General features: G+C 37.5%; 1 protein-coding gene across 1 annotated transcript; it reads left to right on the top strand.

Annotated features, from left to right (window-relative positions):
- Positions 1-1,298: 1,298 nt before the first annotated feature.
- On the top strand, positions 1,299-27,528 carry LOC117679110 (interleukin-6 receptor subunit beta-like). Its single transcript, XM_087885122.1, has 13 exons — positions 1,299-1,378; positions 6,452-6,615; positions 8,198-8,337; positions 10,171-10,312; positions 10,450-10,532; positions 12,239-12,452; positions 12,817-12,975; positions 15,148-15,267; positions 18,237-18,389; positions 21,207-21,350; positions 21,691-21,787; positions 23,655-23,736; positions 25,780-27,528. Exons 1-13 carry the CDS (start codon positions 1,299-1,301, stop codon positions 26,089-26,091), a joined length of 1,890 nt encoding a protein of 629 aa, XP_087741248.1. The 3' UTR covers positions 26,092-27,528.

Below are 27,528 nucleotides of genomic sequence, written 5' to 3'. Positions count from 1 at the left end.
ATGTAAGCCCTTGTGCCACTAAAAACATTTGTGTAATGAAGAGATACCTTTTCTCTGCCTGCATTTTAATCTAAATTGATCAAAATCATACTTGCCAAATTAATTAAGAAATGAAAAGGCAAATCTTTGTATTTACTATTTAAATGTGGTCTGCACCTGGATTCAAACACTCTGTAAAAATTGTGGATTAAACAGAACAGAAAGTATTGATGCTTTTGAAATTTGCCGTTGGAGGAGGTTCCCAGGAATACAGAGGACAACAAACAAAGGTATCCCTGAACAAATCAACCCAGAGTTCTTATTCAAGTCACAAAATTCAAATTATCCTATTTAGACACACTATGCAAAGATCTGTTTCTCTAAAAAGGGCTCTAATGCTGAGAAAGGTAAAAGGAAAGAGAAAGAGAGGATACAGCAAGGTGGATGTCCTTAATTACAGTAAATCAAGGGTGCACTGTTCAAAGGCCAGAAAGCTTTAGGTTAAGGACCAATGATCATGGAGCAGATCTATTTGTGTGATTGCTAAGAGTCAATAAATTAATGGCACATAGTCAAGGGTGAGAAAGTGAGCAATGTGAAAATAAGTCAAGGAAAGCATTAAAAGATTAGAAAAATGTCATCAATTTTTCATATCCATATTTTTTTTCCCCTGTTCTCTCATAGGTGTTTCCGGTTGCGACTATTCTTTGTGCAAATTTCAACCAGGTGAATATCTTTGCTTACCAGTACCTGCATATGCCCCAGTCCCATGTGCCAATATCTGCATATGCTTCCCATTTTCTCCTTAATTACAACTTCAGGTGCAGGTTGCCAACTAAAAAACTTGAAACTTCTCTCCAATTGACTCTATCCACCCTTTTAAGATCACCCTGGGGGAGTGGGGTGGGTGGGTGGACGGGGGGGTGTATTGATTAAAGAACGTCACTTTTTTGGGGATCCAGGAAGGGTGCCTTTTCTGTCATGCAAATTCACCATGCAAATTCAGAATGGCCCTGACCCTGTTTGCCTTTCAGAAAGTCTTTAAGATCTGGCTGTTTGCCCATGCACCGGGGTCAGAAAGTAAATGAAATTCAGGGGAGTAGTTGTTGCTTTTACTCTTCACTGCTTCTTTTGTTTGCTTGTTTTGGTTATGTTTTGTGTGTTTTCTGAAGTTATTTACAGTGCTGTTTTTAAAACTTGAAACTTTGTTCACTGCCCAGAATTGCTTTGTCAAGATGAACAGCCATAATATTGAATAAAATAAATAAATAAAATTATTTAGATAACAGACATTACTAAATTCCACACAACACTCCAATATGGAAGTTATTCTGGAGCATTACGGGAATGCAACATGGCAGTTCCCCAATTTGAATGATATAAATACAAGTGCTCCTGGGTAAATGAATTGGGAGAAACACACTAATATTGAACACAATTTATCAGAAATAGAGGTCAAATGTTCTCACTGCTTAAGTGAGAATCTGAAGTGGTTGTTTCACCTGCCAGCCATAAAGAAACTATTTGGTCTCTCTAATTATTACCAAAATAGAAAAAGACCAGCAGCTATATGCAGATCATTTTGGAACACACTGGGTTAATAGGCAATTAATTTGCAGGAAGTACAAACTTGAGTCTTGTGGTTTTGTAGTAGAAAATAACAAAGATTAAAATCTCTGATCCTCTCACACTATATTCATGTACTCCATCTTTTAATAAAAAAATGTGAAGCAGTTCTCAGAAGTCATCCTCTGCTTCTATTTTTAAAATACTGTAAAGTAGTGGCTATAATGCTAAATTCTGCAGTTTTATTCGGAAATTTAAAAATTATTATAACCTCGAGGGTCAAAAAGACAATGGGTCCATACCTAACATCATCTCTATTTTAATTATACAATCACAGAGCAGGTTACTTCCACAGCAATAACTTTTTCACTTTCCAAACCTTTATAAAAAAGTGTGAAGTCTTTGTATTTCCACCAGCACTGAAACACAGAAAACATATAAAGAATATTCTGGAGAACTGGAGAATTCAAAACATCTAAATACTGTCCCTATCAGTACACTTTCCCGGTACCGCTTACCTTCTTTGCCAGAGGAAAGGATCATTGTAATCAGCATATAACAATGTAGGCTGGCAACCCCCAGGGGGAGGGCCTTCTCTGTGGGGGCACCTATCCTCTGGAATCAGCTGCCTCTTGAGATAAGGAGGATCCAAGACCTCGGTGCCTTCCGCCGTGCCCTTAAAACTTTCTTTTTTCAGCAAGCTGGGCTGGCTTAACATATTCTTTTTAATATTTTTTAATTCTTAATTAATTTGTTATCTTAAATTGGGGCCAAATTAATATATATCCTTTTAATTGTTTTTAATGTTTGTATTGTATGTTTTTATCTGGCTGTATCCTGAGTCCCTCGGGAGAAGGTGTGGTATATAAATTCGAGATAAAATAAAATAAATAAATATATACGGTCTCTGCCTGAACCGGGCCCAGAATGCAGGGATGTCGTCAATGATGGACATATCTTGATCCTCTGATTCATAAGCTGCACTGGTTGGCCTGGATTCTTGAGGGATCACCTGTCTCCCATAGCATCTGCCTGCTTGGTTCAATATGACATGATTGGCATGCTCAAGTTTCCATCGATTGAACAGTGCCATCTGTTGGCATTCTGAAAGCTCCTTTTCTCCGTAATAGCACATGCCCTCTGGAATGAAGTTCTCCCAAATCTCAAGCAACTCCCACCCTGCTGGTATTTTTAAGGATCCTTTGGAGGAGACAGTTGATGCCTCTTTTCTCCATTCTATTCCCATCTGGGTTTGTTTTCTTTGCCATCGTTTTTTTGGTACGCCCTGTTTTTGGGGGGAGGGTGTTGCATTTTAATTTTAATCGTTTTAAATCATTGTAAACCATCCAGAGTCTCTAGGAGTTAGTCAGTATATAAGTGGAAGGACTGGGAGAAGGAGGAGGGTGGGAGTAATAGTAGTTTTGGTATGATTTCAAATGCACCAAACTACAGTCATATATAAACCAACTTAAAAACATTCAACACCATCTGATTTAGATGGACATCCACATGGGGCAAATGACAAAACATGACACAAAACTGTGGTCCAAATCCACCCCTTGCATACCTGCACATAATATCATAATGCACGTATGGAAGGTTGAAACTGGTATGGTGATTTCACAGGATAAATTTCATTATTTGGGTTTTATTTGGCTATCAGTCTAACATTGATCCTGCTGTATTACAAAGTCCTTGTGTATAAGTACTCATAATCAGAAGCTAATGCAAACTGCTAATATTATATAAGTAAAATAGGGGGGAAATTAGCGAAAAAAATCTGCCCCCAGATTAAAAGAATATCCCCATTTTATGTCTGTTATGAAAGGTTAAAAATAAAGTGCCATATTGTATGGAACATATATGGTGGATAACCGTAATAACATTTTTCCAAACTATAATTAAAGGGAAAGTCAATAGCTAAGCCTTGTTTATGCCAGACTAACGTAAGTACAGTAATAATTTATTATACAGAAAAACCAGAAGTCCTGGAATGGTTCTAATAAAGTTTGTGATCTCTTTCCTTTCTTTGGAGTTAGCCCCAGTGAGCGAAACTGCTTTCTTTCTTTGTTTCTTTAACAGATTGGCAGGATGATATGACTTACTACTATGAGGAAATTTCTGGAGTCCACCTTTTTTGGTCACCACTTTCTAACATATCCAATCCGTTTGCATATACAGTATTTTTAAAATGGTAAGATAGTAAAAAAAATGGCAGGGGGGGATTAGAAAATAGAAGTGGCTATTTCTAATGTATTGAACAAAATACAGCTCAAGAGTTAAATCTGGATAAAACTATTTGCTGATTAATGGTATAATTAGTGAGTCATACTGAAAAAACCACATTGTCGTTCGAATTCATACAATGTAAAAAAAAATCTAGAAATACTGATGCTTTCGTATACTTATGCCTTTATCATTATAAGTTGAACTCTTATCTCTCTGTCATTTTATTTAAAATGTGCTTAAGATCAGCGATTCCCAGTCCCTGGGCGGCAGCCTACTACCAGGCCTTTAGCCCCAAATATCCCCAAATGTATACAATCTATCTGAGTAAATCATATAAATGTTCAGTATGCCAGCATGGCAAGTCACTCACTGAAAATGGCATAGACAGATAGTTCTAAATATGCAGGGTGAGAGAATGAATTTCACAATTTAAAATTCTGGTTTTTGTGGATGAAATCCTGTAAGAATTTAATATAGAAATACACTATATTTATGAATTTGGTTCTTTCTCAGGTTAAGGATTATTTCATTATTTTTTCACTGCCTAATTGTTAAGCAAAAAACTCCTTTTGCTCTCTTTCTTTTAAATTACTCTTGATAATGATAAATTATGGATCTGAAGTCAAGAAGAAAGAGAAAACAAGAAGCACTTTCTTCCCCTTTCAGAATTTATTTCTGCTCAGCGAGAGAAATGGTAGAGAAAGAAACTCATTCCCCTGATTTATAGTCTTCTAGAATCACTGAATTAATGCAGGTAAAAGCATGAATAGGAGAAAGGAAATACTACTCTTTAGAGATGAATCAGAGATCTGATTATCTAGATCAAAAATGGCAGAATTAGAATCTTATTTATTGGGTCACATTCTTTGGATACTTGAAGTTAAGTATCATCTCTCCATATGATCTTCTGTTCTCCAATCTAAGTACTTTGTATTTTTAACTATTCTTGGTGCATTTTTCATTTCAGATCCTCCTTAAAGAACTGATATAGGAAATCTCAAACTAAGTATTTCTAATCACTTAAATCTAATCTTGATAGGTGCACAATAAATCCTTAAGTTCATTTGTTGTTTGTTGTTTCTTGAAGTAATTGACCATTAGAAAAGACAAGCTGGAGTCGATGTTCTACAAGATCTGGATAGTTGTAGTTGCATGACTTTATTATTTATCTATTTATCAAATTTGTACGTTGTCCAACTCTCAATGACTGGGCTTAGAACAACCACCCAAAATGAAATTACAACAAAGCCAAATTTTTAAAAAGGAAAAACTTTTAAAAATGGCAAAAATGACAGACTATATCGAAACAAAGCAAATGGTTTCTCTCTCCCTTGTCAAAGGTCCCTGGGAAAAATCTAATTTGGATCATGCAGAATCATATTGGACCTTAAAACAATTAGTCAATCTTCAGCCTTGCCCGGTTTAGCTGCCACATTCAGTTGTTTATTCAGTTCTTTGCCAAAGCTGAAGGTTTTTAATGCAATTTTTCATTAGAGAGTTTGTCCTTCTGGCTTATTACGTTAAATTGATTTTCCTGTGCTTCTTGCTAAGACAGACAAATCTATCTAATTTTCGTTTAAAACCCTGCAGACAACTCTCTCCATTACTGCTTCTCCCATATGGTGAGGTGACAAGATTAGGCACAAAGGATACCAATGTCATTTCAAGTAATTTGTGGTGGAATGTAGACTGGATTCCCAGAAGGGTGGGGCTGAATTCCAGAGGGCAAAGGACTTTAGATAGTTTGGTTGAGAAAAATAGGGTTAAGACCAGGGGTGGGCTGCTGGGGGTTCGCAGGGGTTCGGGAGAACCTCTAGCTAAGATTCTGTGCAGTTTGGAGAACCCCCAAATCCCACACCTGGCTGGTCCTGCCCCCCTCTCCCCTCCCAGGAGTCCCCACGCCAGTGGTGGGTTGCTACCGGTTCGGTCTGGATCTTGCAAAGTAGTAATGGCGGCGGAAGGCACCCGTTCGGACATCATCACAGACACTGCGCATGCGCAGAAGAGCCGTACGTGCACAGAAGCCCCGCGCATGCGCAGAAACACTGTGCATGTGCGCTCCCATTGTGAACCGGTAGCGAAGGTAAGTGGAACCCACCTCTGCCCCACGCAGCCCATTTTGGATGCAGGTAAGTGCAGGGTGCACGCGGAGGCTTGGGAAGGGCAAAAAACGGGCCTACTGGAAGTTCGGGAAGGCCGGAAACGGTCCCGGAGCCACCTCCATATCACTCATGTTCTTGGTTTTCATCTAATTCTTGTTGATTTTAATCTGTTTATATTTATTTTATTTATTTGTTTATATACATATTTATTATATGTATTGTATTGTACTGCCCAGACAGTGAGATAGGCAACATATAAATTTAATAAATAAATAAAGCAACTAGCAATTCTACATAAACAAACAAAAAAACCTTAAAATGATAAAGCAATTCCATGAACAAATGAAATAAACTTCAAGGACTCCTGATGTTTGAAGTCCAAAATACTACTAAGTTGAAACTTCAATATCTGGGCAATTTGCCCATCGAAATGGGATTTAGGAGGAGAGGGAAAAGTTGCTGAAATTATCTACATGGAGAAGGTGTAACATGTGCAGTAATGGCCTGGGTGCATCTGATATTATAGCCAGAAACATATGATTAAAACATGTTTTTTGTTTTCTCTTTACTTACAGGGCTCCCAACTGTTGTGAGAAGTTAGAAAAAGTTTCATCTCCTATCAATAGAACCCGGAGATACATGCTTAAACATTTTCCTGTGACTATATGGGTAACAGCTAATTATTCCCATGAAAGCTGTGTGACAACAAAGAACATTACAATCGTGCCTAGAAAAATAGGTTAGGCACTTTTACTCACTGTTTACTTGTTTTTTACAAGATTTTTAAATCTTTAATTATCATTGAAATAGTCATTTCTCAGTTATATATTTAACCAGGCACTGAAATGCCATTTGGCTGGAAAGAACCTGATCACATCAAAATATAAGCCAGTGAGGGGTAGAACTTAAAGATCTGAACTAGAATTGCAGAGGCCCAAAATTCATGTTTGTCATCAGCTATGGAAACTGAGTTGGTATCTTAATCTCCAGAGCAATTGGTCACCCCCAGCCTTCTTCAGGGGATTTTTGTGAAGGAAAATTAGAGGAGGAAATGCCCACCATGCCACTATTTGGAAAAGGAGAATAAAAATATATCAAATAGCAGCAATATGTACTGTATATTGCTGATGAATAGAGGAGAATTTATGGCTCAGAGGTTAATACACCTGCCTAACATGCAGGCAGCCCAAGTTTGAATCCAAGTAAGGGTATGGCTAGCTGATGAGAGCTAAATAGTTTGAAATAGATCTATACTAGTCTCCCTTTATTTCTTTATCAGTGAAATATAAATTTGGTATAAAATGGTTTGTCGTGAATGCGACTGCTTGAGGGCTCCTGGATTGGAGCTGAAAGGCGAAAGGGATGCAGTATGCTCCCTTCCACATGCTGGGGTAGACCAGGTGTCTCGATAGAAAAACACTTAAAATATATATACTTTATACATATATAAAGTGTTGGGCAAACAGTCACTTTCTTATTACCATCACTTGAAAAAAACAGTTTTTTTACCTCGTTTATGCACTAAATATTTTAATGCCAATTTGAAATTCGATGCTGCAAAGCATCACGATGAACTTGCTTCCATCACTGGGAAGGCCTCCTGTTTCCTCCATCATCTTTATCAGGGGTGTCAAACTCTCAGCCAGCAGGCCAGATGCGTCATGTGCTGGCCACGCCCACCCCCAGTTTAGCGAAGGGGCAAAAGTTGTGATACGTCACATGACAACAACGTGATGCCGAGAGTTTGACACCCCTGACCTTCATGATTAAAAAGGAAGCCTCCTTTTAACTGATCTTTTATCCTGGTGATTTCGTGGATACTGTATATATATGTAGTTTTCTTCAGAACAGTATGGAAGTGGTTTTCTGCTCACTTCTTCCAGAATGGTGGGTTTTTTTTTTTAAACTTTTCAACCTAGCCCACACTTTCTGGTGATCGCCCATCAAAGTCACTAAGCACTTTTGACCTTCTCTACTTTTTTTAGAGCAAATCAAGTTGGATATTCCCACCTGCTTAGTGATATCTTACCACCCACCTTTAAAAGTGTGCATTGTGTGGATGCTTGGGTGGTTTTAGGGGTGGGGAATTTTTGGTGGGTGGGAGTGTGTCTGGGGATTGTCATGTGAATTGGGTCTGGTCTCTGGGTTTTATGTGAATTTCATTGTATGGGTATACTGTGTATATACGTACAATGACAATAAACTTTATTTATTATTTATATTTTATTTATTTATTTATTTATTAAAAATATTTCCTTTGACTAGAGAAGGTGTTTTGGAGCTTGTACAAATCAATGACTTTTGCATTTCTTATATTCTAGAAAAATGCCCTTCACCTTTCAATGTAAACACACAACAATTATTCAATAAGCTAATAATAACATGGGAGTCGCCACAAAATATACTAGAGTATGAATTGCAATACAAGGAAGCAATGCAAAGAACCTCATCCTGGATACCGGTGTGTATTTTCAGTAGATATAATACAGAAGAAAATGTTCTCATTGTCAAAAAAAAAATCTAGATATCCTCCATGTGTTCTTTTTACTGGAGTGAAAGCCAGTTCATTGAAGTTTAATTCTACAGTTCTTTGTTTCTTTCTCTAGCTTGTTAAAAGAGTTTCTACACCTCACATTTCAAAGGAGGCTGTTTGATATCAGATCCTTAGTATCCTTTCATTTTTTTAACTGACCAGAAGTTTCTTTTCTGACATTCAGACACATCCTTCTAAAAGAGATATTATACTTGGCACAAAGGTGCCAAGCCAAATTAAGTAAGCCTTACAGAACAATCCAGAAAGCAGTTGAAGGAGATATACTGTACATATGTTAATGCATTAACAATCAGGGCAAAATGGGAGGGTAGCATCTGGAGAAGAAAGAAGTACACTAGTTCCAGAGTTTATTTATAAATCATATTTACAACACTGTCCAACTCCAGATGCCTTTGGGAAGCAAACAACAATAAAAATTAAGTATAAAAACCATCAGGAAAAAAACCAAGAGTTACCGTATTTTTCGGAGTATAAGACGCACATTTCCCCCCCCCAAAAAAAGAGGGCGAAAATCTGGGTGTGTCTTATACTCTGAATGTAGGCCCACCCAGCTTCTCAAACTGAGGTTTCAGAGACTGAAAAAAGCATCAGAAATGAAGCTTCAGAAAAGAAACCCCCAAACAGAGCTTTAGAGGCTTTTTTTCTGAAGCTCTGTTTCGGAGGCAGGAAAAAAGTTTTTTCTGAAACAGAGTTTCAGAAATTTCAGAAGCAGAAAAAAAAACAAGGCACAGAGCTCACAACCAAGGAACCTGTTGCTAAAATTCACCTCTGGAAACAGCTGATTGGGAGTAGTCCAGGAGGCTGATCTACCCACCAATCAGTTTTTTTCTTATTTTTCTCCCCAAAAACTAAGGTGCGTCTTATACTCCAGTGCGTCTTATACTCTGAAAAATACGGTAATCTTGAAGGGATTATTTATTTATTTATTTATTACATGTATTTATATGCCGCCATTCTACCGAAGGACTCAGGGTGGCGAACACAAGTTAAGAAACAAGTACAATAAAATCATAATTTAATCCAAATAATTAATTAGTAGTAAATAATAAAGCCCGGAATCAGTCTCAGCCTATTTGTTTGAAAAGCCAAGTCTTCAAGTCCCGATTAACCCAAGTAAAGAGCTATTTTCTCTCATTCTGAATCAGATCTGCCAACTTTTGCTGCTAATAACAACATCAATAATTTGACAACAGAACAATATGCTGAATGAGATTTTTGTATCCATAGCAAAAGGGATGCCTGCATCTTACTTTCTGTTCGAAGGTCTTGGGATGCTGACTAAGGACTACAGCCTAAATGGACACTTCTACAAACAATTAGCTCATATAACAGAGTACCTTATTATTAAATTGAACCAGATTATGTTGCAAGGACACAGTTTTATATTTGTTTACCTAAGAATAAGTCCATTGAACTTAATGGGATCATTTGGGGGTAGTTTAATTTATTTAGGTTTTTTCTCTGTTTCTGTATTGCTTCCTATGCTCAGAGCACCTCGAAACAATGTTTGTAATTTTAAAATGCACGTAGTTAAGATACAAAACTCAATAACGTGAAGTTATAATAATGAAAGCATTCTGTATTAAAAGAGCATTATGTTTAAAAGAAATAGGATAAAGGCAGAACAATGCATACAGTATCCTTACAAAGAAGGCCTGTATGAAGAAGCTAATGGCAAACCATTTCCAAGAAAACAATGTGTTTGTGATAAAAGATTCTCTTATCTCGAATTCTTTGCAGGTCTCCATGGAAATGAAAGCCTTTAATGTTACTATCTCTGGTGTAAACCCAGCAGCATCCTACATGGTTCGCCTTAGATGCATACCCAAGAATAACCACTGTTCTGTTTGTCTTTGGACAGAAGAAACTAGTATTCCATATAGTGAGTGTCATGTTGTGTAATTGATAAGACAACACTACTGTATTGATGAAATTCAAAGTTTTACTTGTTATTTTATGAAAGAGTTGCTGTGCATTCGTTCTGAAATGACACTTGACATACTATTTGTCTTTTCACAGAGCTTACCAAAAAGCCTACAATTTTGAAAAATATAACTAAAGAGATCTCACCAGGAAAAAGAAGTTTCTTTCTTACATGGGAGGTATATTTTCATTTTCATAATAATTTATTACCTCAATAGTAGCAACTGTGAGAGGAATCTTGGAGTCTTAGTGGACAACCATTTAAATATGAGCAAGCAGTGTGCAGCAGCTGCCAAAAAAGCCAACACAGTTCTAGGCTGCATAAATAGAAGGATAGAATCAAGATCACGTGAAGTGTTAATACCAGTAGTGGGTTGCCCCCAGTTCGGACTGGTTCACAAGAACTGGTAGTAAAACTGGTGGGAGGCTCCGCCCACTGCCTCAGATGTCGTCATAGGCGATCTGAGCATGCACAGAAGCTTCTGGCATGTGCAGAAACTCGGCGTGCACGTGAGTGAAGCGAGCGCGTGTGCGCGATCCCATTGCAAACTGGTAGTAAAGGTAAGTAGAACCCACCCCTCGTTAATATCACTTTATAATGCCTTGGTAAGGCCACACTTGGAATACAGTTTTGGTCACCACGATGTAAAAAAGATGTTGAGACGTTAGAAAGAGTGCAGAGAAAAGCAACAAAGATGATTAGGGGACTGGAGGCTAAAACATATAAAGAACGGTTGCAGGAACTGAGTATGTCTAGTTTGATGAAAAGAAGGACTAGGGGAGACATGATAGCAGTGTTCCAATATCTCAGGGGCTGCCACAAAGAAGAGGGAGTCAAGCTATTCTCCAAAGTACCTGAGGGTAGGACAAGAAGCAATGGGTAGAAACAAATCAAGGAGAGAAGCAACTTAGAACTAAGGAGAAATTTCCTGACAATTAATCAGTGGAACAACTTGCCTCCAGAAGTTGTAAATGCCCCAACACTGGAAGTTTTTAAGAAGATGTTGGATAACCATTTGTGAAGTGGTGTAGGGTTTCCTGCCTAAGCAGGGGGTTGGACTAGAAGACCTCCAAAGTCCCTTCCAACTCTGTTATTCTATTCTATTCCTTTTCTTGTCCTCTCACCCCATATAGCTTAAGAAAATACACATGAATGTTTTCTCTTTGCTCATTAAAAACCCTCAAGAAAATATGTTAAAATCAGTCCCTTAGATCAATCATTCTTGGTTTGCGTAACCATAGCTTCCCTGACATCTGAATTAGAAAACTAAGTTTTAGAAGGTTTAAGATTGAAAGATGAGAGGAAACCCACATTCACATCATTTGTTTCCTATCCAAGAAACTGGTTTTTTTTGTTTTGTTTTTTTAAATTTGACTTATATGCCACCCCTCTCCAGAGACTCATGGCGGCTTACAATGTGCTCAGCAATAGCCTTCATCCTTTTGTATATTTATACAAAGTCAGCTTATTGCCCCCACAACTGGGTCCTCAATTTACCTATCTTAGAAAGGATGGAAAGCTGAGTCAACCTTGAGCCTTGGTGAGATTTGAACCCGCAGTAATTGCAGACAGCTGGTCTTAATAACCAGCTTAATAACAGGGTGCCTTAGACCACTGTACTACCAAGGCTCTACCAAGGTTAATTACGCCTTCTTCTATAAAGGCATAGAAATATTAAATAATACGGCAGTCAGATAATTAAATATAGCCAAGAAAAAATGATAATGGAAAAACGTCTAATGAAGTCATGGTTAATTATATTTGTCAATGAAAACTAAATTACATAATTTATTTGGATTACTTTTGCATTATTTACAAATTTAACTCTATGTATAATATTACTGTTGTGCTTAATTGTTCAGTGCTAGTATTTATCTGCCCTAGACTTATGAAAGCAAGCATACCATTGGATATTTCATACATATTAAGAGAATTCTTGACTCCTTCCATGGAATAACATATCTCAACATAAAGAAAACGTGCCTGCATCTGAATCTCTCAATGGCAGCATACGATATTAAAATCACTGCCTATAATGAACACGGAAGCTCATCCTCAATGACATACAGGGTTCCAGATTTCGTATCAACATATTCAGGTAAAATAGTTTCTTAAAAGAACATTAAGAAAAACTTTCCATTTGCATTTTAAGTTTCAGATAACAAACTATGGAATATCATTTTTTTAAAATGCTGTCTTGCCTCAGGTTTTTCTGTTTTATTATCTTCAAATTCATGGAATAATACAACATAGAATTCAATAAGTTTAGATCCTGTCGCATTAGTACATCATGTGATGCTCAAATCATAGCATACAATATTGCATATTTTATTCCATTTGTATCCTTATTTTCAGCTTATTCTGTAGGAAAAAATATAGATTTTTCCCATGTGAGAGGTTAAGAGTGAGTTTTCTTTGAAGAATATTCTCTTACTTATTAACATTTCTACTTATTCTTACAGATTTACCTGGTCATCTCATTATTTCAAATTGGCAAAATTATACTATTATAACCTGGAATCTAAAATATAACCCTGATTGCCTGGCTATTGATTGGGGCACTGGAATAGAAGACATGAAATCTAAAAGTTTATGTCAAAATGAAACAAACGTAATACTTGGTAATGTCATCTTTATAATATGTTAAAAGTAGAATGTTGTTTTCATTTTAAGAAACCACGTTAAAAATGAGTTTATAGTTCTGTTTGGGTTTGCAGAGTTTTATAAATGCATATAAAAAGAGCAACAATAATGACTGAAATGGAAATATGAACTTCCAACTGCATCAAAAAAAAGTCACTGAATGTTAGAATTGCTCTGCATTCTGGTATAAGTGTAGATTTCAACCACAATCTAACATAGAATTAGATATGCTTAAACCAAGGGTGGGCTTCAAAAATGTTAGCAAGGAGGCCTTGCCACCCGCCAGTTGCTGGGTGGGTGTGGCCATGGTGGGCGTGACCTACTCAGTCTCCTGCACCATGGCAGGGGGGTGTTTTTGCCCTCCCCGGGCTCCAGAGGCTTTCCTTCAGCCTCCAGGAGGGCAAAAGTGGCCTCCCCAGGCTCCGGAGGCCCTCTGGAGCTTCCTGAACTTCTGGTAGACCCATTTTTCGCCCTCCCCGAACCTCCGCGTGGACCCTGCACTTACCTGCATCCAAAACAGGCCTCATGGAGACTCCTGGGAAGGGAAGGGGCGGGCCAGCCAGGAGTGGGATTTGGGGGTTCTCCGAACTGCACAGATTCTTAGCTAGAGGTTCTCCCGAACCCCTGCGAACCCCCAACAGCTCACCCCTGGCTTAAACCAAATGATATCAAATGTCTATTGTGACCTAAGAAGCCTGCTTTCAAATCTGGGTCTTTACTTTACTGGACTGAGGTATTTGTTGGACTGTAGATTAAGTTTTGTCAACTAACCAGAAAACAGGGCAGTTAGCATAATCTTAATCCCTTAACAGCAAATGCAAATTTAAAGCAGAATATTTAAAATACTGCAGAAATTGAGTACAGAACACCTTAATCCCCCTTGTGGAACTTCTGTGCACTTTCAGTGAGACTTGCACAGTGAGACTTTCAAATAATGCTAAGTGAATATATTAAGAAAACTGCATTATTCTTAGCAATAGCAATAGTGCCAAAAGCATGACATCCAAAAAGAGAACTGAGAGATTTTTAATGAGAAAAAAAAGGAATAAAATCCTGTAAACATAATAAAATCATTTTCTCTCCTGGAATTTCATGAGTCTTTGGGTAGATTCTTTGCTGAAGTCAAGCACTCTACATCCACTCTACATTAACTAAAGTGGTCACTCTCAAAAAAGAAGGTCAGACAGATTTGACATCACTTATTTTAAATCAATCAATGCAGTCTCCTGCCAGGCAAGGCATTATTATTAAAATACTCACAGAGTGCTTATTAATTAAGGACCAGGGGAGACATGATAGCAGTGTTCAAATACTTGAGGGGCTGCCACAGAGAGGAGAGGGTCAAGCTATTTTCCAAGGCACCTGAAGGCCAGACAAGGAATAATGGATGGAAACTGAAGAAGGAGAGATTCTACCTGAAAAAAAGAGAAATTTTCTGACAGTGAGAACAATCAACCAATTGCCTTCAGAAGTTGTGGGAGTTTCATCACTGGAGGCTTTCAAGAAGAGATTGGACTGCCATTTGTAGAAATGGTGTAGGGTCTCCTGCTTGGGTGGGGGGTTGGACTAGATGACCTACAAGGTTCCTTCCAACTATGTTAATTTGGTAATTTGTTCCAGAATTTTGCACAGTATCAAATTAGTTTACTCTTTAATCACCCAGGGCCTTCCCCCCTCCTCCCCCTTTTTTTTTTAAAGATAGGAACAATCTTTGTTGTCCAATTCCTTGGTGCTATGCCCATCTTCCATGATCATAGAAAAGGCCTCTGAAATTACATCCACAAGGTCCTTCAAATCTCTTGAATCCGGTCTTAGCAACAAACTCAGCATGTCAGCAGCTGCTCCTACACAATCTCTGTATTGGGTTGCCAGTCCTTCCTTTTCTCAATTGTTCTGCTTTAACCCAATTGAACCCAGTTCCTTTGGTGCAGCAATGCTACTTCTTAGCAGCTCCTTCGAGCTGTTTCTATTATTTGAATTTATACATTATCACTTTTACTGTCTTTGCTTCGGATGCAGATTAGCAGATTTATTTATCTACGTTATTGTGTCTCATCTGTCTTTCACTGATAAGCAGTTCTCTTTTTTTCTTAAATCATATTGTTTTCTTAATTGTATATTTCCCAAGTAATGAAATTTCTGTTACCTAGATCACCTCCAACCTTATCAGTTATATAAAGTAATGCTGCATGCATTGGACCGCCGAAGCAAGGACTTAATGAAAGATGAACGGACACTGGCAGTGGCCAACTTCTACGCAGTGGAAGGAGGTATTTTTACAGCACTTTCTCGCTTTGCTGAATGTTTGTCACTTTTAATGAATTCCATTCCAATCTCCTAATTATAGTGTTATAGTTTCGAGTGTTTGATTATATAAGAGGAGCCAGGCTTAAGGTATTTATAATGTAGTTTTTCAAGTGTTTCTATTGGTGTGCTTATTAATCTTGCAATTTTCTTCATCCTTTAATGCTGTTGCATGCATGTATATTATAAGTCAGTATGATAAAAGAATCTAAATAAATACTAAAATAGAAAATAATTGTAATAAACTGCAGGAATTGAATGACTCAGGGGAGGGGAGTTTCCTTTGGCTGCTTTATCAAGCACATTAATTTTTTTTCTGCACTAATCCAGTACATCAGCATACACATAAATTCTATCTGCTTTCCAGTTTCTGCCATGAAATACTGCAATGCAAATAGGGAATGAAATCTAGTGCAGCATTCCTCCTAGCAGAATTGCTTCTGTCAGCAGATTCAGGAAGACAGCAGTTCCCTTGCACACCTTCTATAATCCTCTTTCTGCATTTGCAAATTTTATTCGTTGGATTACTCAAAGCTCCAATGCAGATTTATTTTCTTTGACATCTATTTTTCCCTGGATGTGGAGCTTTTTTAATATATCGTTTCCAATTTTAAACTTGTCTGTATATAGTTTTCAGCTTTTTTCAGACTTGACTTTTACAAACTTTTGATTGAGGAATACCAAAAGTTAAGACACCTTTTTAATGTTAACATTCATGTCATATAAAAGTCAGTGAGGGTAGAAAACCCAAATTTGTTCCCCAAAGTTTTATAGCTTTGATAATGTGTAGAGTTGTTTTCTGAGCTTGGTTGTTTTCTTGCAGATGTTTCATTACCAAACTAGGTAGCATCATCAATGCTAAAAGGAGTGAGCTTTGTTTTCATTTTATATACTAGCGCATTGCTCTGTCAGTGTTTATGGGAGTGATCTTGGTGGTTGCTTCATTAGGCTGTTGTTTACTGTTTGTTTGTCTGAGTTGACAGTTCCTTGATTGTGGTATTGTTCACTTCTTGATTGTTGGTCTAGTGCTAATCTTGGTGTTAAATCTCTGTTCACCTGGATATTGATGGCTGGTGAGGAGGAATTTTGGTCTCCCCCCCTCCCCCTCCCCTCCACTTTTTGGCTTTTTGATTGTCTCTTTTGAATGGTATATAGATGTTGTTTATCTCTATGGACATGTTGATGGTTGATTTGTTTCAGTGCCAGAATTCCAACAATTCTCTAGCATTTGGGGACTTTGCTTGGTCTAGGATAGACACAGTTTCCCAATTGAAATTATGGTTAAATCTGTCCAGTGCTGGGATCCTGCCGGTTTAACAATCAGTTCAGTGATCATGCACTTCACGCGTGCTGCGCATGTGTGTGCAGTTTTATGAAAACTTAGCTTCCGCATTACTGCTGGGGAGTAACACAGGGGCAACAATCCGCTCTGCCGTGCGAATCAGCTGAGAAGATATAGGTCAGTAAAGCGCAGGGACAGGTGGGCCCACCTGATTGTCAGAACTACCGGTTTGCCCGAACTAGTCCGAACCGGTAGAATCCCACCCTTGAATCTGTCCATGTGCTATGAAATTAAGGAGTTTTCATCATGTCTTCTGACTGCTAGTTGGTGTGTCATTGATGCGTTCTGCCAGTCTTCTTCCAGTTTGTCCTATGTAATGGCTGTTACAGTCCTTACATTATATGTTACATTGTGTGTTGTAGATGACTCGTTTTTTTCTTCTGGGACTGCTGGATGTTTTGGTTTACTTAGGCTGCTTGGGAGGGCTTTAGTTGTTTTATTGCTACGATGAGGCCATGTGCTTGTAATAGTCTGCTTATGTTTCTGAGTTGTTTTTGACATATAGACAGTGTTATCCTTTTCACAGCTTGTGCTATATTGGCTTGAGTGGTCAGGCATTTTTTGATGAAGTTGCATGGGTATCCATTTTATTGGAAGATGCTGTACAGATTATCTGTTTCCTTTTTCTGATGTTCAGGGTTTCTCCAGTGTGTTTGTGTTTGTCTAAATAGTATTCTTGCACAGATACTCTTGTAGGAGATTGGGTTGTTCCTTTGGTAATGGAGTACTTGAGTAGTTTTACGATAGACTTGTGTTTCTAATTTGCTATCACTGCCCTCTACTGACGAGGATTTGATGATGATTCTTTTACATCACCAATAATGACATACTGAAATGCTAAAGTTAGACCTTTTGTATTTTTATTTAATCCTTTATTTTTATTTAACCTTCCAATTTCAAGGATGACAACTCCATATTAACATTGGGTGGCTTAAAAATTAAAAATTAAAGAAAACAAAATATACCACGAGGAAAAAAAAAGACAGGTACCAGAAACCAAAACCCCAAAAGTCAAACAGGCAATAATAAACCAAAGGGGTTACACCGCCATCACCCACATTCTAGCTCAGGGCAGGAGAAAACAGTATTTTAAGCAGTTTATGAAGTTCAGAAGGTGGGAGCAGGGCAAATAAATATTTTTGTTACAGTTGTGAAGCTCAATAGATGTTAATTTTATGAGTGTCTTCTATGAATTAATGCTAGAATGAAAATCAGATTGATTCACACACACACACAAAAAAAAACAATACAGAGTCTAGCCCAATCGGTATGGCTATCTAGAAGGAATATGTCAAGTTTTATTCCATTATGAGTAATTGAAATTCATTTCTATGACTCAGGAGGCTTCAAAAGTGCCAGACCACAAGTCCATTATTTCCAATGTGTGCTGACTCTTGATGGTGAGGGTTGCAGTGCAATTGATTTAAGAATAAATTCGGGACTCCTGAAGTATATTGATGTGATAGATAGGAGCTGTAACCAAGATTTTTTCTTTTGTATCAGTATTTTGCAAAGTCTAACAGCACCAGAATGTATACAATTGATCAAAATAATTTTGGAAAATGGAAAATTGATTTGGATGTTCTTTTTAAGTCCCCAGGATAGGTCCAACTAATGTAACAATTTCAGCAGTGACCAAACGTTCAGCTGTTGTGAATTGGACTGAGATACCTACAAAAGATTGCTTGGGTTTCCTTTTGGGATACAGAATTCACTACACAGAAGTCACAAACAGCATCTCTTGGGGTAATTTACTTCATTGCATGGACATAATTAATCAACAGATTTATTATATACCCACTCTGTAAACAAATGTGTTATTCAAAATGGAAAGTATTGAAGAAAGTATACCTTGTGTTTGGCATTACTGAAGTTTCCCTTCACCCAAATGAAATTTTTAAAATTAAGGAGGAAGAAGAGGATTAATTAAAACCCAAAAGGCAGGTGATATATAAATTGCTCCATAACTTCAGATTCTTATAAACTTCAGAGCCTTCAAAGTGCGTTAAGGCCTATTTGCAGGGGTGAAATTCTACCGGTTCGGACTGGTTTGGCCAAAGCGGTAGCGATAGCAGAGGATAGCTTGGAGAACTGGTAGCAATGGCAGCACAAGGCTCTGCCCATCCCCCCCCTCGGTTGTTGTTACTTTCTGGTTTTAACCAGGAAGTAACATGTTTTTTACCCTCTGCACATGCGCAGAAGGGTTTGTGCATGCACAGAGGGTCCATGTGCGCAAGTGACGTGCGTGGCGCATGCACTTCCGAACTGGTATGGAAGGTAAGTAGATTTCACTCCTGCCTATTTGTCAGTTCTGTTGAGGACAATCCTGTAATGTAAACTCTTGCCTAAGGCCATTTGCTCATGTCAGATCAGAAGCAAAAGTTAAACTGAGAATTCCCAAATGTTCACTTGTCATGTTAGGGAAAGCTTAGTTAAACAGGATTAGTCCATCCCATAACTCTATAAAGTAGGATCAGCACAAGGCGCTGGAACTTGCAAGAAGTATTTGTGGATGTGTCAAGGAGCTGGATGCACTGTTGAATACATTGGGCATCCCTTGTAAAGATTCTCTACATCCTCTAAATTTTCTCACGATAAAAATAGAAAAGTTATATAAGGATCTGAAGACCTAAGGAAATATTCTATCAGCTTTTCCCAAGCTAGTATCCCCAGCTGTGTTGGAATGCAATAATTGAATTAACATCTGAAGGTCGTCAAAGGCCCCGGTAGAAAATAATTGTGTTTATTATTTTATATAATAATAAATGTATAAATGTATGTAATGTATATAATGTTATATATCTATGTAGAGGAAATTTAAAATGTGGTGCGATATATGTATGTATGTATGTATGTATGTATGTATGTATGTATGTATGTATGTATGTATATTGTGGCTCAGAGTTTAATACAACTGCCTAACATGTAGGCAGCCCAAGTTCAAATCCAAGTAAGGGAATGACTAGCTGATGAGAGCTAAATAGCTTGAAATAGATCTATACTAGTCTCTCTTTATTTCTTTATCAGCGAAATATAAATTTGGTATAAATATATATATATATATATATATATATATATGTATATATAACATGTTTGCATGACAAGAAATAGATTTTCTTTAACTCAAACAATATTAGGCTCCTAATTTTTAAAGTTTCCTATAAAAGAGAGAGAGAAAAGGAAAGTCAACAGGCATGTATCACATCTATGCATTTTGATTTTGGAGGCAGCAGTGAGCACTGTTCATAATGACCCACATGCTGCAAATGCTTTACTATTCTGAAATAATATGAATCTTTTACTCCACTTCAATAAAATATTTAAGTGAAAAAATGCTTTTAACTTCAAACGCCAGAGAAAAAGATACTTAGAATCCATATACTGCAAGATATTCTCCTACAGAGCAGCATGATTAAATGTTAAAGGAGGGATTTGAAGTCTTTTCAGAAAGTAAGACATCATAGTTTAAATGCAGAAGAGCTGGTTCCCTTTAACTCTCCTTCATCTTTTTCTTTTATAAAGAAACCGGTTGTGAAATTAAAAGAACTCAGAGAGAGGAAAGATCGAAAGAGAAAAGAGAAGCAGCTGAGAGTTGGACAGGGTAAAAAGGGGAGAAAAAAGGGAGGGTAATAAATATACCTAAACTAGAATTTAAAAAGAGATCTTGACAGTATCTTGCAGCCAGCTAAGAAATAATGGTATAGTACATAAAGCAGAGTGAAGTTCTGTTGATGGTCCTCTTTAAAGAGAATCCACATATATTGACTGCTCATATCATGTTATTTTACTATAATTATAGTAAATTTAATTTACTATAATTAATTATACTAATTGGTAAATTCTGTTGTTAAGTGATACAATCATGTCAAAACAGTCATAGGACCACCATGCTGCTTAGTGACAGTACTTCTGGCAGTTTTGATTGTCATAATTAAGCAAAGACTACACAGTTAAGTGACAACCTCCAATGATCACAACTTCTAACTTCTTGGCAGCCTCCCCATTAATTTACGGTAACTTCCCCTTTAAGACAGCTTGGAAAGTCACAAATCTTAATTACTTGACTGTGGGGATACCACAACCACCATTTATGAGGTTTGGTCATAATTGCCATCATTCATCCTTCAAATTTGAGTGGTTGCTAAATGGGTAGTCATTAAACAAGGACCATCTGTATTGCTAGGCAAAGTTTGAATTGTTCAAGATCATTTGATTCTATGTGTAAGTGGAGGCAAAATACAATAGCTTCTACACTACATAAGAAAGGTGCCATGTTATCAGGTAAAGTATATTAAGAGAAGAGACTGGGTCTATCACTGGTCAAACTTCAAGAGAAGAATTCTCCATTTATCATTTGAGGAAAGCATCACTGAAAGCTTAGAACAGTGTTGAATGAATTCTGGGAGTTGAAGTCCACCCATCTTAAAGTTGCCAAGATTGAGAAACACTGGCTTAGAAGATACTTATCCATCACCCAAATACACTTATAATGAATTATTCCTCTCCTGGGGTAGGTACAGCAACTATTATTCATAACATCTTAGTCCTTCCCTTCCCTTCCAGCTGTTACTCTCAATTCTTCAATGAAACAGCACCGCTTGGCTGATCTTAAGGCAAATACCCATTATACAGTCCACATTTCTGGCATCACTAGAAAGGGAGAAGGAGCTCAAAGCCAGCCTCAGGATTTTACTACCCTGAAATATGGTATTTTGATATTTTATTATTATGCATTTACTTATTATTACTTTTCATGTGTATTCTACTCTTTCGCATTAATATTACCCAGCTGTGTATCTAGTCAAATTAAGACTATCCACAGGACCAGGTTGTATTCCACATTGACCCAGCAGAAATGGCCAACCTTTTCAGTGCCAACAATGGACACAGCTCTCCCTCCTAATCAATTACTGGGCCATAAATAACTGCATATATTAGATCCTTGATAGAGAAAACAGTTATCTTACCAGTGGAACATTTTTTACCAAAAAGGCTAATTCCCTAGAATGGTGTTTCTCAACTTTTTCTGTTGCTTATTTCTTCTTAGATCAAGGAGAATTTAAAGGAATGGTTGTTGGCCTCTGTCTTGGCCTCATAATAATTCCAGCTATTACTATCGCAATTTGTTCCTCAGTACTGAAACGGTAATTATATTTTCATGATCTAGAAATATTTTAATTGCTTTGCATGTTTTTATTCAAATTGTGGTAATTAGCAAACAAAAGCCACAGAAGCCAAAAGCGGTGCAAAACTTTTAAAGCCATGAACAAAAGAAAAATAGGGTTCTGCTCACCTCCTCAATGGACTTACCATTGCCTTGTTGTCCAGCTCTACAAAAGTTAAGAATTAAGTAACATTATTAACAGAATAATAAATGGTTGTCCAGGCCCTTCTTAAAGATCTCTAGTATTGGAGCACCCAGAACTTCTGAAGGCAAGCAGTTCCACTGGTTTATTGTTCTTACTGTCAGGAAGTTTCTCCTTAGTTCTAAGTTGTTTCTCTCTTTGTTCAGTTTCTATCCAGTGTTTTGCCTTCTGGTGCTTTGGAGAATAGGTTGACCTCTTCTTTGTGGCAACCCCTCAAATATTGAAACACTACTATCATGTCATCCCTATTCTTCTTTTCACTATATTAGACATACCCAATTCCTGCAAACATTCTTCATATGTTTTAGCTTTCAGACCCCTCCCGCAGTTATCTTTGTTGCTCTTTTCTACACTCTTTCCAGAGTCTCAACATCATTTTTATATTGTGGTGACCAAAATTGGATGCAATATTCCAAGTGCGGTCTTACCAAGGCCTTATAAATTGGTAGTATCACTTCTCGTGATCTTGATTATATCCCTCTGTTAACCCTCATCTGGGAATAAGCACTCAGAGGGATTAGTTAGGAGGAGTATACAGAAGCAACTGCAATACAATGGGCAGGAGAAGGGCAGAGAGAAACCATTGCAAATGAACTGGTTCTAAAATCATGTGAAATCATTTCTCCCCTTTTCTTCTTCCTCTTCTGCATTTGCTTTGCAATTTCCCACTCAGAATGATGAGAAAAGCAGTAAGGATAACAGTAAGCATACTTTTTCCTTATTGAGGTCCTGCTAGGAAAAATGGAGGGGGGGAGCTTTTGATTCAGCACATTTAAGCTTCTGCCACCTCAATACATTTTGGGAGTTCTTCTTTTTGCACCCAACGTGCCAGCAAAAATAAGGGCAAAGGCAATTATTGTGTTCCCATGAGAAAGCTTGCAAAGCTACATCAAATTCTTTACTGGCAGATTACAATCTTGTTTCTCAGAAACCATGGAATGCAGAATTTCCATAACCAGAAATGATAGTTCGTTTACTACTTGCAGTTTAAAAGAGAATGTAGACCAATAAAATGTAAAACTATTTTAACCCCTTGAATTATAAATGTTTTAATAAAACAGAAAATCATTGTCAGGGGTTTGATGATCAGAACACATTGACTAGCACAGAGCAAATAGGAAAACCATTATGAGCAATTGAATAGGATGGCGTTTGCCAGTAAGAAAATGCTGCGCAAAAAAGAATGAATCAAACAATTATTTAAAAAATGAATGTTTGGTAATAAACATATTAATACATAAATCTCACATCCTGACAATTCTTAGCTCCCACAACTTTTGCTGTGTCTGTATGATGGATTATACGGGGGGGGGGGGATCCTATATGCTTAAATAGTGTATTTCATGCAATTTTAGCTAGGAGTTACTTTTACAAACTGCACCAAATTGCACAAATTGATATTTGCAGCATGTAAATTGCACCTGCTAGTTGGTTTTTCTCAGATAAGCCCATTCTAAATGGTCAAAATGGTCAAAAGGTCATTTCTGCCAGGTGCTCAGCTGTATCTCCTGCTAACACTGAATTCATTATGAAACTTGCTCAGCTGTATATCTTATTAACACTGAACTCATTATGTAACTTGCAAGATTAGGTTTTTAAGAACTAAACACAATTTTCATGTTTTCAACAATATTTGGACTTTCAGATCAAGAAAATTTTGCTGGCCACCTGTCCCAAATCCGAGAGATAGCCATGCTATGCAAGTTGCAGAAAGAACTTTTCCAGTGGTATGATTCTTTTAAGCATTTTAGCATTTAATATTATGGACTTGTCCCCCATTATTAAATAGCATAATTGTTTATGTATAGAATGCCTTTCCACTGTTGTATTTGAACCAACATACTGTTGGGTTTTTGCTGTCTGCACTCTCATCTTTTATAGTTCTAGAACAGGGGTGTCAAACTCAAGGCCCGGGAGCTATGGGGTGCTTAGATCTGGTCTGTGGGGCCGTTCTGGAAACAGCGAAGGACAGGCTCATGGTGCCTCTGATAGTGAAAACGGAGCTCGGAAGGGCCGCATGTGGTCCTCCTGAGCTCCATTTTTGCTGGCAGAAGGTTGCAGGAGGTTGCAGCTGAAAATGGAGCTCAGAAGTCAGTTTTTGCTGGTAAAGCGCTTGGGCCACCACAGGTGCCCCAACAGAGTGACATTGAGCTGGCCACGCCAACTCTCACTCTGGCCATGCCCACCCCAGTCCCCCAAGGTCAAACCCAACCCTGATGTGGTCCTAAATGAAATTGAGTTTGACACCCTGGTCTAAACGTTGAACAGATCAGAGAATTATTTTGCTATTTTTAAGAAAGCTCTGTTGAGTTCCATTGATAGATCATCACATTTTCAAATTGATATGTGTAAAGTCAGATTAAATAATCAAGGTTTAACAAAGTTAATTCTCTGCCTGAACAGAATACCATACTACTTTAATTCAATCTGCATTTCTTAATTCTGTGTACTATCTTCTATATACAATACATTTCCAAATAAACTAGGAAATGGCTGGCATGTAAATTAAGAAAAGAAAAAGAAAGAAAATGCTACTGAAACTTCAATAGAGAGAGAGCTAGCAATAGCACTTAGATTTATATACCACTTCACAGTGCTTTACAGTACTCTCTAAGCAGTTTACAGAGTCAGCATATTGCCCCCAACAATCTGGGTCTTCATTTTACCAACCTCGGAAGGATGGACGGCTGAGTCAACTTTGAGCCAATGAGGATCGAACCTCTGGCAGCCAGCAGAATTAACCTGCAGTATTGCATTCTCCCCACTGCAACCACAGCTCTTGTAATAACAGATAATATGACAATACAAAAAGTTTACAAAAAGTTTTTCATCAGTATTACCGTACTATAATTTGTACAAAGAATCTAATATCCTTGTGTAGAAAATAGATGAATATTTTAAAAAATATTAGAGAAACAGATTATGATTAGTACTATAACAGTGAAAGAGGTTTCCTATAAAAAAAAGTTTAAACTGGACAAAGGAATAGTTGTCAATTCCTAAATAGGTCAATCATATGAATCTGCCACCTCTGAATAAATTGATCTCTACTCTCTAATTGCCAACCAACATAGCTAATGGATATGTTGGTTAGGAATGTTGTGCCCTGCAGTCCAGCACAACTGGATCTTATTAGGTCTGTCACCTTGCAATGTCATACCATGATTAATTAATCACAGTAAAAGTAATTTTGTCAATTTGTTTATTAATTTTACTTTAGGAATTAATAGCTTTAACCCTGATATTGGCATAAGAAATTAAGGCTGTGTTTGCACAATACTTACCCGTGGTTAATTTAACTCTTATGCTCAATTAGTCCAATGTTCTGGGCCTGCACAGGATCTAATTACCCAAACGGACTGGTAAGGTTGTCCGGTTTGTGGCTTAGGGTCTAGGACTTTTAGTCTCTGACTCTTCATTTTCCTCGGGCGTTTCTCCTCCAGCGATTCTCCCCCAATTTATCTCCTCAACTGGCACGCCTCCAGTCATTTGCCCTGGGGAATGGGCCACCGGCCCCTGCGTCCCACACCCTTCGACAGACCCATTTGCAGAAAGAGGGTTCATCCTGGATGTTCTGCCCTCTGCGACAGTTAGCCACCAACCGATTGCTAGAGGGGGTGTTAATAGAAATCCAGCGAAAGGAGAGAGGTGTAAAAGAATTTGCCAAAATGCCTTCCTTCCTTCCTTTCTTCCTTCCCATTCCGGTGGCTTAATATGTTGCTTGAATACAGTGACAAGTTGTTTTCTTTTCCACTTCATTGTATATACAGGCTCTCCTGAGACCCAGCTTACAACCATTGCTTCCTTCAGCACCACTGAACGAAGCTGATAAGCTTTATGTGATAAAGGATGATTTGGAAGCATTTCCTCCAACAAGTCCAGCAACTGGGAGAGTTTCCACGGAGTATTCTGAAGCAGTTGTACGGGAAAAGGAAGTAACACTTCCCAAGCCTCATAACAGAGTAAATGCCAGTGAGAAGGCAAAGGCAGGCCTTCACCTTGATTATATTGGTATGGAATTCAGTCACAAAGCCATGCAGCAGCTTTCAGAGAATCTGCCTATGAAAAAGGTCCATCTCTAACAGGAGTTGTCCAAAACCTCAGGAAGCAAAGAAGAATCACCGGTATCTTGCTGTTCTTGAGATCCTGTGAGGTAAAGCTGATGATGCTTCAGGCAGTAAGCCGATCGTCAGAAAGTATATCAAAATATGAGCAAAAGCCTCTTATCACTAGATGGAGGAAATGTAATTAGAATTCATATTGGCATAAGTAGCAATTGTTTGATAGATTATAATCAGACAATCTTATTGAAATTATTTCATTATATTTCATATATCATTGGGAAGGATCTAATTATAATACATCTGAGTTTAAGCTCCACCATACAATTATATTAATTTCTACTATGGGAATTTAATTATTTTTAAGCCTAATGATTTTTTACTTGAAGCAATTCAGCACTATATTTCTAGAGGGATGTTGTGAGATATTGAAGCCATCCCTCCCTAGTTTAAAGGCATTGGCACTATCTTGGTCCATTCTTTGCACATGCTTTTTTCTAATGTACGTTATGCCCAATGTTTTTCACACTGCAGTTCTATTTGTAGCAATGTAGCAAAAAAGCTATTTTCAAATTGTGCTATTCAAGTTGTCAAAGCTTGAACAATTTCAATTAACGTAACAGTAGTCTGAAATAAAGGCCACATTGCTTTTGATCCCTGTATTACTTTATATGAAGGTAAACAAATGCTAACAGAAATTAATATATCAAATACCTGTATTAATATTTTTGCAATGAACCATACTGTCTTTTTTAGCTAAGCTTACCAATTGTTCGTTCCTGAAGCTCTCTCGATATGAATAAAGTCACTTATTAGTTAATATTTACCAATCAAAAGAATTCATGCTATTTGGAAGTGGCTTGATAGCAGAATGTGTGGTAAGGCAGTGGAAATTAAAACCAGTACAGTATTTTTCATGCTTTCGAGTTTAACTCCCCTACTCCTCCGTTGTGTTATGACTTTATCTTTGATGGCAGTGTGGAATAATTATTTATATTGCTAGAACTCTTGGAAGTGTAAGGTAAATCGCCAGCTTAATTGTTCTAACATGTTTCAAAGTCCCATAAGGATCTAAAACTACCTTCTATTCCCAGTACCTTGTCAGCAACATTTAGCAAAGTTAGCTTCTTTGGCACCTGTGCTCTTTCCACATTAACTCAAGATGCTATGGCAGGCCACAAGGTCATCATACCCACCCATTGTACAATCCTTGTTATCTCCAAATCCGTCATGTCTGTATCTGACATTAAAGACAAGATTATTCTACAACCTTGATCTACACATTTGTGGTTATAATGCATGAGGCAGAAAGATAGGCTGTGTCCTTGCTAACAATTTTATGGAAATTTTAAAAAAGTAAATTCAACTTGATAACTTATGTGTTTTAAACTGACAGCATTATACTGTACTATACAAGACCTTTTTGTCACATTGAAATAAATTTGTATACTTTGGGGT

Source organism: Pantherophis guttatus, chromosome 2, assembly GCF_059756535.1.
Source record: "Pantherophis guttatus breed Tessera chromosome 2, ASM5975653v1, whole genome shotgun sequence".
In the NCBI taxonomy this organism is placed as follows: domain Eukaryota; kingdom Metazoa; phylum Chordata; class Lepidosauria; order Squamata; family Colubridae; genus Pantherophis; species Pantherophis guttatus.
The sequence above is the reverse complement of the archived record's forward strand: the minus strand, read 5'-3'. Positions and strand labels throughout refer to the sequence as shown.

What these genes read in the sequence shown, in the direction of transcription:
- LOC117679110 (XM_087885122.1), top strand. Translation starts at nt 1,299, where the DNA reads ATGGAAGTTATTCTGGAGCATTACGGGAATGCAACATGGCAGTTCCCC. An exon ending in ATAAATACAAGTGCTCCTGG is followed by an intron (nt 1,379 to 6,451) that starts GTAAATGAATTG and finishes CTTTACTTACAG; the next exon opens with GGCTCCCAACTGTTGTGAGA. An exon ending in GTTTCTTTCTTACATGGGAG is followed by an intron (nt 10,533 to 12,238) that starts GTATATTTTCAT and finishes TATCTGCCCTAG; the next exon opens with ACTTATGAAAGCAAGCATAC.